We start from the raw sequence: 14,924 nt of genomic DNA on the forward strand, positions 1-14,924 counted from the left end.
AATTATTTCAGTTATTCTTAAGTTATATAATTGAAGGGACCGTTTTTTTTCTATATCAACATTTTTATACGATAAGACAGATAATTTCTGAACGTATGTAACAGAAAAACTCGTAAAGACTGAAAAAAAATCCCTCACAATTTAAAAGCCAAAAACTTCGCAACTACAGACCACCATTTTGTTTAAAACTAACCACACTTCGTGTTAATTTAATTGAACTGATTTTATTTGATTATTTTTTTTTTCAAATTTTGATATTCCCATTTTAATCTTTTATTGAAAAAAAAAACAAGTTTTTTTTCAATTTTTTTCGTCTACTGTAAAATTTAGGGCTTTGCGACGATATTTCCCATACATTTCACTGAAGTATCATATATGAGATAAAAAGAAAACGGAGGTTTATGAAACATTTAAAAAACAAACACGCTGTATCTTAATCCTGTTTTTCAGCTTCTTCTATTCTGTTCATATTGACTAAGTAAAGTTCAAATAGTAAAATCACTTCAACCACTTAACACATCTACGTAGACCAGTTGTTATAAGAAGCTAATAGAATCTTTTTATTTAAAATACGTGTAAAAATTTTAATAATTGTTAAAACTACGAAAAATTCCAATGTCATAAAACGATCCGAAAATAATTTTACGTTACGTAACATAACCTCAAAACTTGTAAACGAATATTAACATACCTTCCGTATTATTTTAATTTCGTCTTTGGCTAGTTCCTTAATTCTATTTTTCACGCTTCTCTTATTATGTCCCATGTTGAAATCACTTTCACGAATCACCCGACACTCAATTATGTTCTTTGTATAATATTAAAACCAAATAAAGTAATAGTAAAATATTTGGATTAACTTCCAAAGATATAATGGATGCTTTCGTCATTTTATATCTTAAATGTTGATATAACCTCTTTTCGTTATTGTGAATTTAATTTCTTATCTATGTTTTGAATAATTATTCGGTTATGAATATTCGCAATCTTACTAACAGGTGTTTTACGCGATTTCGTTGACGAAACATTTTGTGCTGTTCGCTGAAATAAATGTCATGTACAAGGTTTACTAGACGTTTTAATTAGGAAGTAGCTATTAGCTCGATGCCCGTTATTTTAAAAATGTTATATTTATGAACAGACATTTAAACACTTTTCATTTTATTATTTCTGTATATACGAGATGTGGTTATTAAATAATGTGATTGGTGATATGAAACGTTTTATTTTGATATTATTATGTGTATTAGTTTATCTACTGGTACAGTAGACATTTAGAATTAAAAAAATTCACCATAATTTTTTTTACGAATCTTTTTGCAGCTATACAGCCGCCATTTATATATTCGTTATTCAAATGTTCCTCTATTTAGGAAGTTATTTACTATATTGCAATAGAAAGAGATAGAGTCATTTACTGTCTTGCAATAGAAAAAGATAAATAATATTTAGATGATACGCGTAAAGATAAAAAAGTGTAGAAACTGTTCGTTATTATCCAGTGGCGTAGGATAAAACAAAATAAATTTAAATCTGAATGTTGCGAATCGATTAAAATATTTTTAGAAAAATTCAACGAATTCAATTCTGCGAATTTGATGGAATAACTTGAAGATCACGTTCAATTTCTAAAGTGTTAGTTGAATAGTCAATTCGAAACAAAGGAAATGATAAATCTTTTGTCGTTTATATCCAATACGAAGTGATATGAACTGTTTTATTTTGGTATTATGTATATTAGTTTAACAACTGGTACGGTAGACATTCGAAATTTTATGCTAAATATTTGACAGTTAACTGACACATGCATACTTTTTTTAATAAATAAACCTCGTATATATCACCTTTTATTTATTGATATAACTATTTATAGTTGTTGAAAAATATACATTATTGCAAAATATAAAAAAAAACGTTATAAATATCAGACTAAACGTAAACTGTACCATCTGCGTCCTCACGAAAAAAATATAAACAAACATTTTTCTTCTTCGCCAATCGTATTTAACATAAATTCCTGAATATGTTTATGCCATATTTACTAAAAATAGCTACAGAGTAAACCGAAATTCGATATCCAGACATCCATTTTGTGTATCTGTTTAAAATATTGATTTCAAAGTTGAAAGGAAACTGTGGTATGATGAACGGGTTCAGTTATGTCGTGTAAATAAACGTTCGCATTTTTACGTTATAATAATAAATTACAAATCGCGAATTATGCTTCAGAATTAAAAGAAATAAACCATAATCATTTTCTTTAACGAATGCAGCTATACACCCGCCATTTTTAAATTTGTTATTCAATTGTTCCTCTATTTATCTATTAAGTTATTTACTATGTTACAATAGAAAGAGATAGAGTTATTTACTGTCTTGCAATAGAAAGAGATAAATAATATATGGATGATATGCGTAAAGATAAAAAAGTGTAGAAACTGTTCGTTATTATCCAGTGGCGTGGGATAAAACAAAATAAATTTAAATCTGAATGTTGCGAATCGATTAAAATATTTTTAGAAAAAATCAACGAATCCAATTCTGTGAATTTGATATTGAAATAACTTGAAGATCACGTTCAACTCCTAATGTGTTAGTTGAATAGTCAATTCGAAACAAAGGGAAATGATAAATCTTTTTTATCGTATACGAGGGGTATCGTTAAAATTTTACTAAAACATTTAATGTTTGTAATTTCGAAGATCCTTTTTAAACGTTCCTGGTACAATAAAAATAAATATTGATCAATAACAGAAAAATAAAATTCAAATAGTTCGCGTATAGAGTCATTGACAGGAAAAAATTTAACAAATCAATGGGTTTCATTGAAATTAGATCGGAATAGACGATTTAATTTACACAGATGTCAAAGGCGATATCCAAACTATCAATCTCTTGAATATATAAAAAAATAATCATTCTGAAGTTGTTTACAACGTTTCATTAATAAATATTTATTTCTCTCAGATATCGAGATCTTTTTAATAATAGATTGATTGTTACAGGGGTTGTTATTTGTGTTTTTACACTCAAATATACAGGGTTAATCTAAATAACAAATCTAATTCATAAAAATCATCTAAATATGAGAAAATTTTGGTATTTCAACATATTTTTTGTGAAATTTTCATTTTTGAATCGATTTGTGTTGGTTTGAGACATGATTAGGCATTTTTAAAATTTATTATTACACCAAGGTGGTCTGTTTAATTTCTCATTTTTTATTTCGTATCTGGTGCTCAAGTTAATGGTCATGTCAATAAGAATACACAAGAAAATCTTCTTTTATTGCTGATGGCAAGTCTGTGAGAATGACTGGGTCAACACATTATTATTATAGTACCAGTCGTACCATCAACTCACCTAGTGGGTGGCTAGAGTGGACTTCGAAAAGGCGTTACTTCGATATAAATTATACGTAGAGCTTAGAACATGTTAATTAATTTTATTTTCCCATTATATAGGGTGATTCGAATATATTTATACGTGACATTCCTCTAATATGTCTATGTGATTTTGTTAACTACGTTTGGGACATCCTGGAAGACTTGAAATGTTTTTTGAACGAAAATTTACGTTATTAACAATTTTTTCACTACAAAATGGGAGACAATAACAAAAATAGTCATAAAATCAGATAAAGATGAAGTTAAACTTTGAACACTTTTTATACACACCCTGTATAAAATGAAAAATTTCTCAACATAGATTCAAATACGTCTGACCTTGCTGCAACAGTCAAATTTTTTACAAAAAAATTGATAACTCAAAAAGTATGCAATTTTTTTAGACAAAAGTATACTAAAATTTTACGAAGATTTGAAAAATGTATTAATATACAGGGTGTTCCATATAAAATAACAAAGTTACAATTAGAACAATCGGTAGAACCGGAAGTCGGCCATCTTTGAAAATACTTTAGTTAAAAAGATCGTATCCGAAAAACCAAACGTAGAAATTTTCATCATTCTACTATAAGTAGAATTTTGCCATATACAGATAGTTTTAAGTCGTCGTGGGACACCCTGTATTTATCTGTATCTGAATTCAAGAAACGGTATAAACAATTTTCGGCATCCTCGTATATGAAAGAAATTCGCGGTTAAATCAATAAAACACCTGTTTTGCGTTATTTTTTCTCCAACAAAAACACAACACCACAATTTATACGAAAATTAGGATTAAAAATAAATAATCAAAAACCAGGCTAAGACTTGTCACGCGCGCGTCACTTGACGTTTCCATCCACTTGTTTCTGAGCTACAACACAATGTGAGAATATGCTGGTTTCGGTCAGGGCCTACGCGACTCGATCTAATGTTTACATTTTACAGGCAATTGGCCGACAGTAGCTGCCTTCATTTCGTCATATAAATATAGTTGAATGTTCCAACATAAAATGATTTTAAATTGTGTTAAAACAAATTAATAGACCAGTATTTTGTACAAGATTATATCAAAATAAATTGAAAATATGGTACAACGTTAATTGAAATACGTATTTGAGGTTATATCGTTTATGAATATTATATATTCGAAACAAAAATCGAAATCGATGTCATATTAATAAATAATCGAATGTTGTTTGTCATTGTTATTACGATTGTAAATTTAGCTTACACCGAATTATATACATAGTACATTTCTAAAACTATTACTCGTCTTGTTTCAGTAGATTTTGATGTAAAAACTGTACTAAATTCGTGGTACGTCGGCAGAATCACGAACCGAGAAAAACGTTTTATCCTAGCTGGTAGTTTCAAATGACGTCTGACGTGTGGATGGTTGAGTGATGTCTATTGTGTTTATCCGTTATTCAATAGATTCTAGATGCGAACACTAAGATCGTGTGATAGGCGGTTTAACTTCACATTAAAAACCAATTTACGTTGATTGCACACTGATTATTTCGGTTAGTTATTAATTTGTAAAATAATCGTTGGAAATACATATATACGAGGCGATTAGTCTAAAATTATGACTTAAGGGTTTTAAGATATAACCTAATCTGTCTAAAATATACGAGACGATTCATTATGATTTTCAATAAAAAAAATACGATATAAAATTCGAAATAATAAAATATTAACTAGTATTTATATAATATACGAGGTGATTCGTTATTTTTACTATTAGAAAACACGATATAAAATGACCTAGGGAATCTAACATAACAATATTTATACGAGGTGATATGAATTACGGGGTTTTACTATATACGAAATTTATCTAGAATATGTGTAACACCCTATATATTATCAGTCTACGTCCTGCAGTAAAAGAAATATTGATCTAACGAGATCCAGTTTGTTGTTATGCATATACACACTATATATATATATATATATATATATATATATATATATATATATATATATATATATATATATATATATATATATATATATATATATTTATATTTATTTACATGTTTATACGATTAATAAACTTAACGAGTATGTAAATATTTTGATTATTAATATTGCATCGGTTTAAAATTAATTTTTTTGTTCGATAATTTTATAATGACGTTTCGAAACAAGCTCTGCAAACATCGTTAAATGCGTTTATTCGCCTAATAGTTTAGTTGTTTTTGAAAGAGAATAATTGTACTATACCGGATGTCCCCAATTCGAGCATTCGGGAAAATAACAATTTGACGCCATTTTTTTGGATGTAACTTAAAAAAAGATGGAATATTAGGTTCTTGACTACTTTTTTTATTTTTTATAGTGGAAACATCTTCTAGGAAAAGATGAGTGGAGATTTGTAGTTTTTAGGTTATGTGTGAAGAATGTACGTACTGTTAGATATTTAATTTCTTTAGATTCGCGGTTTCGTCGTTTTTTTGGCTCTAAAACATCGACAAATCACCTTTTTTAATGATTTTTTTTAAATTTCTGTTTTTATGGAAACTATCTCATATGGTTGTTTTATGACTTTAAATGTTTGTAAAGCATAAAAATATGTGAAAGTACACAAAAAATCAATTTTTAACAAATAAAACTTATTTTTTCTTAAAACCACTAGTTGCATGATTTTTTTTAAACCTAACCTAACATGACTTAACCTAACCTAAAACGTCAATTTTGACAGGTGACGTCGTTTTTTGGATCTAAAACATCGACAAATCAACCGTTTCTAATGTTTTTTTAAATTTCTGTTTTTATGGAAAGTATTCGACTTAAATATTTCATATGGTTGTTTTATGACTTAAACCTAACCTAACATGTCAGTTTTGACAGGTGACAGTTTTATTATTTTAAGCTATTAAAAAATGGAACATCAACGTTTAATTCTCTTAAATTTGTCCATTTTTTTGTTTATATTAAGAAAAAAAGATTATTCGTTTATTTTTAAAAAAGTTATCAACAATTATAAATTTTTTTTTTCGCCATAAAAACGAAAATTTAGAAAAATATATAATTGAAATGGGATTATTTTCAATATTACGATATGTTCAAATACGGTCCTGTAATTTTTGATAGAATTTTGAAAAAATTTAAATCGATATTTTTATTCATACCTAATCCGTCCCTGTCTACTTTTGCATCTTACTTCATTCCCATGTACATTTACCGCCTACTTAACAACCATATGTGTTTTTTTTGCTTCATCTAGACCTTCGTTTTCTACAGAAATGAATGCTATCGGAAACTTCGATCAGAAATATTTATTACCGGGGTTTTATATTTAAATCGTGAGGTTGTTCCTGTCGATTGAATTCAAAAACTGAAAATTGATACTAAAAGTCGAGAAAAAATCCTTTGAAATATGGCAACATGTGAATATCAAATCTGACGTACGTAGATTTTTTTTATTTATCTATTTCAAAAGTTAAGTAACAGCCCTCATACAAACTACCTAGAACGTTTAAATATATTTTTTGAATCATTCAGTACTCGTGTGTTCACTCAACTGATTTTTATAATATTTAACAACTTTTTTAAGTTAATTTATAACATCCTGTATAAAAACGAAGCAAGTTCACTATTGCACGTGTTCTTACTCCCATAAAACAGACCTAAAATAACTTTATTAGTCTGGTTACTTGAATATCTGTAACGAAAAAGTACCAAACAACATGACTTTCGAAAAATCACCAACATTATATTTAGTAAAACCATAATTATTTTTTTTACGAATCTTTATGCAACTAAATACCCGCTATTTTTATATTCGTTATTCAAATGTTCATCTATTTAGGAAGTTATTTACTATCTTACAATAGAAAGAGATAGTCATTTACCGTCCTGCAATAGAAAGAGATAAATAATATTTAGATGATACGCGTAAAAATAAAAAAAGTTTAGAAACAGTTTGTTATTATCCATTGGCGTGGAATAAAACAAAATAAATTTAAATCTGAATGTTGCGAATCGATTAAAATATTTTTAGAAAAAATCAACGAATTCAATTCTGCGAATTTGATATTAAAATAACTTGAAGATCACGTTCAACTCCTAATGTGTTAGTTGAATCGTCAATTCGAAACAGAGGGAAATGATAAATCTTTTATGCATATACATGTTATTTAATACTAATCGGAATTATTGGCAACGTAGCATTCAATCGAATATCGTCACTGTATTTCGACTGTCATACCTAAATCAATTCTCTATAAATGTAATTGAAAATAAAAACAAAAAATAATAAAAGAAACGTATATATTTAAATAAAATTTACTAAATTTTATAGATTTTCAAATTGAAATCTTTTATATTTTAAATGAATTAGGTACTAATCTCGTTGAAAATATTGTCAGTCAGTATTGCCAGATTGTATGTAAAGTGAGAAATATATTTTTTATTTCTTTATTTGTTAAAATCGGTATGAATAATCTCATTTCACGCCTGAATCTAATGCTCTTTTATACAATACGTCCATAATAGCACCGTTTCGAATCGGGAGTACCCATACAAGTACCATACAAATGAACAATAATTTCCACAGAACACATCTCCGAACGTGCTGCGCAATTAGTGCGTTATCAATGCGGCGAATCGTAGGAGAATAATAAGAAAAAACAAAAGAGATTTAAAAAAAAAGGAACCATTCCAAGCGCGAGTAACACGAGGTCGAAATGAACGATCGAGTTGGCCTTGGTGACCGCAAGGAAACAAAAGAATTTACACCGGGTGTAAAGGATATTAATTAAGGTTAAAATTTTATATTAATTTTTCAATCGAGATTTATTATAGACCAAACAAAATAAACATTTGATTTAGCCGAAATTACAAATGTCAATGCAAAAAAAATTCAAGGTCAAACGTACGAAATTAAGGTTTTCCAATTTTTCTCGAAAACGGTGAGTTGTAGCACGAAAATACATCAGACTAAAGTTGTAGATTATTCAATTCTCTACAAAAATCCTTGTTATGTTTTTTTTCGTACGACTCACCTTTCGCGAGATATCGCGCCGCTAATGTTATTATAACAACTATTTCTTCTTTTTTCTCATTTTTTTTATTTTAGTACAATTTCTGTACGCCGTTAATCAATTATTTCTTCATTAATATCATGAATATATTCATCTGTTTTATTTGATTCTATATTGATGCAAATTTGACCTTGACGAAAAAAATAATTTCACTTTTCGACGGCCACAATTTCTATCAAAACTCGTTTGGAATTACAAAAAATAGTCTTTTGGATGAAGACTAAATAACAGTACTAATTTATAGTTATATGAATATATTTGTCCATGGAATCGATTTAAAACTACTGCTTTATTTTTTTTTTACTTTTTGTATTATAAAAGCTCTGTATCTCACAAACGGTAAGTTGTACGAAAAAAAGTATTAGAACGATTCTTGTAGGGAATTATATATTTACAATTTTTGTCTCAGGTATTTTCGCGATAAAACTTACCGTTTTCAAAAAAATTGCAAAAAACCTTAATGACCTACATTTGACCTTGGATAAATTTTGTAATTTATCTTTGAATACAGGGTGATTGATTAAGAATGTCCAATCTCTGAACTGTAGATTCTAGAATATTGAGGTAATAAATTCTGAACAGGAGTGTATATAGATAGCGTAATATATTTAGAACAAATTTGATTAATTATAGTATAAAATTAATTAAATTTCCATTCTTAGATTTAAATTTTCGTAAAAAAAACGAAAATAAGTTAATATTTTTATAGTTCAATGAACTATATATAACAAAAACCAAAAAAGAAGTCATGATGTTATTTTTTTTAATGACTAAGGAGTACATAGATGGCATTAGCATAACATCTAAACCAAAACAAATTAACTACTAAATGTAAATAAATCATCATATATATCTAATTATTATTATTTTGAAATAGCAGTTATTGAAATAACGGACGCCATTTTAGGATTCAGAAACGAAAAAAAAACGAAACTTAATAATTAGTAGTTGACCACAGCATATATATATGGCGTTAATGGCGAAACGAAATTAAATATGTAGTAGTTGACCACAGAATATATAGATGGTGTTAACGGCGAAATATACAATTTTTTTATGATTGGTTTTTAATTTTTACAAACGGGAATGCTGCATGTACATTTAAGAAAGGTTAATATCTGATTTGATATCTTCGAAATACAATAAATCTGGTCTGGTCTGTTTTGTTTACATTCGCAACAGCACTTGACAGCGCGGGAGCCATTTACATCTTGGAACAGGAGAATAGAATTTTATTATATCGATTTCATTTTTTAAAATCTTATTAGATGAAACTAAATTATTGATGATTATTATATGTTAATTTTTATTTTTAATGATTTCACACACGTTACGACATTGACGTACTCAATATTATAAAATTGATTAATAATAACTTATAGTACAGACATACAGACGAGAAAACTTGTCAGGAGAGATCGAGGCGGCGCGCAATCGCGAACCCCGTTTACTTCTTGGAACAGGAGAATATAATTTATATATGGATGAAACTAAATTATTCATGATTATTATAAATTAATTATTATTTTTAATGATTTCACACACGCTAAGACCTTAACATACACAATATAAAATTGTACAATAATAATTATAGTACAGATATTTATCATTTTCAAATGATAAACGACTTTGTGTGGTAAGATCAAGGAAACCAGGTACCGCCACGCCCATGGCGTCTGTTCAGTGCCATTGTCATTATATTCACAATAAATAATGAAGTATGGAATTTTGCTTGGGTTGAACGGGAATTGAAACTGCTGGCAATAAGTCAGAACCAATGCTGAATAGATTTTTTCGAAATTTAAACCTTCTCGATGTGCATTATATTGAATTGTTTGTGATATTAATCAAATTATTAACGTACGAACATATTTTAATATACGGGGTGCAGTTAAGAAATATATTTGATTGAATCTCATGTCAATATCATTAATGGCGTTTCTTTTAGTACATTTAGCAATAATTTAACGTAAAAAATATAGTGTTAGTACTTATTTTATTAATTAATGCGAATTATGTATCAAATTGATTTAGAGGATTAAATTATGTTTGATTTGAAAGATGAATATCGCTATAATAAAATTATTGATAGCAATTATCTTTATCGATATGAATTATCAACTCTTGAACTTGTATATAAACCCCCGTATCTATTTTGAAATCAAAAGTTTCTATTTTATATCAAAATCGTTAAAAATATATAAATAACTTTCCTAATAACCCACGTATACTTGATTATTACGTTATTATATTATGATTTAATTGATTGCTTTTACTTCTCATATCAAAATTTATTTAAAAGTAAATATAAATATAAAATTACCTACCATTTATAATATATATTATCATCCGGAATCGAAAAATTACTTTATTAAACAAGAATATACATTCTAAGTCACTTAATCACTTAATTAACGTAAGTTCGATTCAAAATGCTAAACATAATCTCACAATTTAGTACGAAACGATTTTGGAACAACATACGAACGTCTACTGGCCTAAATAAGTGCGAACATGTAGAAGTATGATAATAGAGGGGAATCAGTTATCTGTTACATTATTACTTATCAGATTATCGATAAATTTTATTAGAATTATTGATATATTACAGCAAACTGTAATATATGTATATATATATATATATATATATATCCAGAATTTAGTAAATAGAAATAAAGATATACGATCCCTCGACACGACACCACTGGACTAAAAGTAACGATAAATATTTATAATTCAACGAAACGCCGCCACTGGATTGAGAATAATAATAATTTATTATTGACAATCTCACGATACGACGCCACTAGACTAAGAATAACGATAAATATTTACAATCCCTCGACACGACGCACTGGACTAAGACTAACGCTATATATTTACAATTTAAAGATACGCCGCCACTGGATTGAGAATAATAATTAATTATTGACAATCTCACGATACGACGCCGCTGGTTTATTGAAATAAAACTAAAATTGACATATTAGTACAGTTTAATTCATCAATACGGTAAAGAACCAAGTACCATTAAAACCAGAAAGAATTTCTCGTCTAAAATAATAATGTAGAAAAAAAGAAATTTCTGGAACGCTACCGTATCGTACCGCATCCTTGTCCTGGTAAAGTCAATATCCTCGATTTACCGAACCGGGTACGAAATGTAAGTAGTTACCTGCTTATTGGGTAATAGCTGTTATAGTACGACTTCCACTTTTTGCGTCGTACTGTTACGTTTGCGGTTGTTCCGACATAAATGCCAAGCAGTCTACCTCGCCCTCCTGTCAAGGACGTACCAGTGAAGTACGTCATAATATTTAAAAATCAAAATAATTACTTATTAAGACGTATAACCTAAAATTTACAAGTCAAAATAGATATGTTTACAATATGGCGGCGATGTCTTGAATTTTTAACTTCAAATATTGACGTTTTTAAACAATATTTTTATTTACTATAATAAAAAATATCAATTTTATATTCATAAAAAATAATAAATTTACAAAATAGTTGTATTTAACTTATATTTCAATAACAAAAAGTAATTTAATAAAATATATTTTATTATTATCATCGCCATCTATTCGCGAGAGGTTGTATTGAAACTCCGTGGTAAAATTAAACCAACAGGAAACTGTAGATATTATCACCTGATTTTATAAATTGTTAGTTCGTCGTCCATTGTTAATCATTTTATTATTATCGAAAATTATTAATACTGAAAATGATTGATTATTAAATGTGGGGAAATGGAATTATGAAAATTATATTGGAATAATCAATTCGAGTTAATGAATTATTGATTTAATCAAATAAATATGTATAATGAATTTAACGTTATTTTTAAAAATATATTCGGTAGCCATTTATAGTCCAGTTGTCAGTTGTACGATCATCAATATTCTGAAGAAATTTTATAGTAGACAGGCATGTTAAGTACTTAGCATAATGTGATTCATGTGCGTGATTGTGCACTGGGACAGTACCAATTGAATTTCTAAATTATCCATGAACTTCCTTATTGATTTGAATAGTTAATGGTGTCACTATTTAATGGTCATTTATATACATCTGTTCCATATCGGGGAGTGCTCGATTACACAGATGAAAATCTAATTGATATATGAGGGGCACTCATAAAATTTATATTCGAATTATTTAAATACTTATTATTTATTCAAACTATAATTAACAGGATACATAGTAGAAAAAACGAGTAATGATCAACGACATCTGGTTGTATAAAATAATAATTAATCACGTGTATGAAATATTTTTGTGGTCGTAATTTATTATCTCACTATCGACATTTTCGAAACGTGTTTTTGGAATGAGACAAACTGTATATTCCACAGTATCTAGAAATATTTGGCATTTGAGTTATTTCGTACAAAAATTTGCTTTTCCACGTTCAACATGATGAAAAATCGAGATTACTTCCATTAGAATGGTCAAAAATTGGCCCTATGTTCATTGGGTCTTTAATTTGTTTTTTTTTTTAGTTTAGTTTATACGGAAATTCGCTATTTTTAGTTATTATTGGCTGAAATTGGTTATTCGAAAGCATCACCATTTGGGCTTTCATAGGATTATTTGTGTCAAAAACTGCCATTTTCATTTATAATTTAGTCAAAAATTGGCTGTTAATTTTTCAAAAAATTGGCTGATTCTAGTCATTTTTTGAAAAATTGGTTATTTTTAAGCACATTTTTATCACAAATTGAGTTTTCTAAGATTATTTGTATCAAAATTACTATTTTCATGTATAATTTAGTCTAAAATTGGCAGTTTTTACTAATTTTTTGAAAAAATTGGCTGTTTTTAGTTCACATTTGATAGAATTGGTTATTTTTAAGCATATTTTCTTCACAAATTGAGTTTTCTAAGTTATTTGTATCAGAACTGCTATTTTCATTTATAATTAAGTCAAAAATTAGCTGCTTTTAGTCGATTTTTGAAAAAATGGTTATCTTTAAGTACATTTTCATCACAAATTGGGCTTTCTAAGATAATTTGTGTCAAAAATTGGAGTTTTTAGTTATTTTTTAGAAAAAATTCGCTGTCTTCAATTACTTTTTAAAGAAATTGGTTATTTTTAAGCATATTTCCATCACAAATTGAGTTTTCTAGGATATTCTGTGTCAAAACTGCTATTTTCATGTATAATTTTGTCAAAAATTGGCAGTTTTCTGTCATTTTTTGAAAAATTGGTTATTTTTAAGCATATTTTCATTACAAATTTGGCTTTCTAAGATAATTTGTGTCAAAAATTTGAGTTTTTAGTTATTTTTTTGAAAAAATTGATTATTTTCAGTTACTTTTTGGAAAAATTGGTTATTTTCAAGCATATTTCCATCACAAATTGAGTTTTCTAAGATTATTTGTGTCAAAACTGCTATTTTCATTCATAATTTAGTCAAAAATTGGCTGTTTTTAATCATATTTTAAAAATTGGTTATTTATAAGCATATTTTCATCACAAATTTGGCTTTCTAAGATAATTTGTGTCCAAAATTGGAGTTTTTAGTGATTTTTTTGGAAAAATTGGCTGTCTTTAGTTACTTTTTGTAAAAATTGGTTATTTTTAAGCATATTTTCATCACAATTGGGCTTTCTAAGATAATTTGTGTCAAAAATTGGAGTTATTATTTTGAAAAAAAATTTAGTTTTCTAAGATTATCTGTGTCAAATCTGCTATTTTCATGTATAATTTGGTCAAAAATTGGCTGTTTTTAATCATATTTTAAAAATTGGTTATTTATAAGCATATTTTCATCACAAATTTGGCTTTCTAAGATAATTTGTGTCCAAAATTGGAGTTTTTAGTAATTTTTTTAGAAAAATTGGCTGTCTTTAGTTACTTTTTGTAAAAATTGGTTATTTTTAAGCATATTTCCATCACAATTGGGCTTTCTAAGATAATTTGTGTCAAAAATTGGAGTTATTATTTTGAAAAAAAATTTAGTTTTCTAAGATTATCTGTGTCAAAACTGCTATTTTCATGTATAATTTGGTCAAAAATTGGCAGTTTTTGGTAATTTTTTGAAAAAATTGTTCATTTTTAAGCATATTTTCATCACAAGTTGGGCTTTCTAAGATAATTTGTGTCAAAAATTGAAGTTTTTAATAATTTTTTTGAAAAAATTGGCAGTCTTTACTTACTTTTCGAAAAAATTGGTTATTTTCAAGCATATTTCCATCACAAATTGAGTTTTCTAAGATTATTTGTGTCAAAACTGCTATTTCCATTTTTAATTGAGTCAAAAATTACCTGTTTTTAGTCATTTTTCGAAAACTTGGTTATTTTTAAGCATGTTCCCATAACAAATTGAGTTTTCTAAGATTATCTGTGTCATAACTGCTATTTTCATTCATAATTGAGTCAAAATTGGCTGTTTTTACATATTTTTTGAAAAAATTGCTCATTTCCATCAACAAAAAATTGTGGTTAGCATAAACGTGAACTTATTAAGACTAATTATAG

General features: G+C 27.4%; 1 protein-coding gene and 1 long non-coding RNA gene across 22 annotated transcripts in view; one reads left to right on the forward strand and one right to left on the reverse strand.

The window, feature by feature from the left end:
* The window catches only part of LOC130891374 (tensin-1), a 115,464-nt gene that overhangs the window by 70,123 nt on the left and 30,417 nt on the right, over window positions 1–14,924 (reverse strand). For 4 of the 21 annotated variants that reach the window (XM_057796040.1, XM_057796061.1, XM_057796047.1 and 1 more), the window contains exon 1: window positions 692–4,277. The exons of 13 other annotated variants lie outside the window; for them this stretch is intronic. In XM_057796040.1, the coding sequence (XP_057652023.1) occupies window positions 692–766 (75 nt within the window). In that variant the 5' untranslated portion in view covers window positions 767–4,277. Of the gene's footprint in view, window positions 1–691; window positions 4,278–10,767; window positions 10,957–14,924 lie in introns of those variants that run through there. 4 more of the 21 variants (XM_057796041.1, XM_057796051.1, XM_057796042.1 and 1 more) reach the window with 4 other exon arrangements.
* Window positions 1–14,924, forward strand: part of LOC130891378 (uncharacterized) — a 65,889-nt gene that overhangs the window by 1,110 nt on the left and 49,855 nt on the right. The window lies entirely within an intron of this gene.

Source organism: Diorhabda carinulata, chromosome 3 (assembly GCF_026250575.1).
Source record: "Diorhabda carinulata isolate Delta chromosome 3, icDioCari1.1, whole genome shotgun sequence".
In the NCBI taxonomy this organism is placed as follows: domain Eukaryota; kingdom Metazoa; phylum Arthropoda; class Insecta; order Coleoptera; family Chrysomelidae; genus Diorhabda; species Diorhabda carinulata.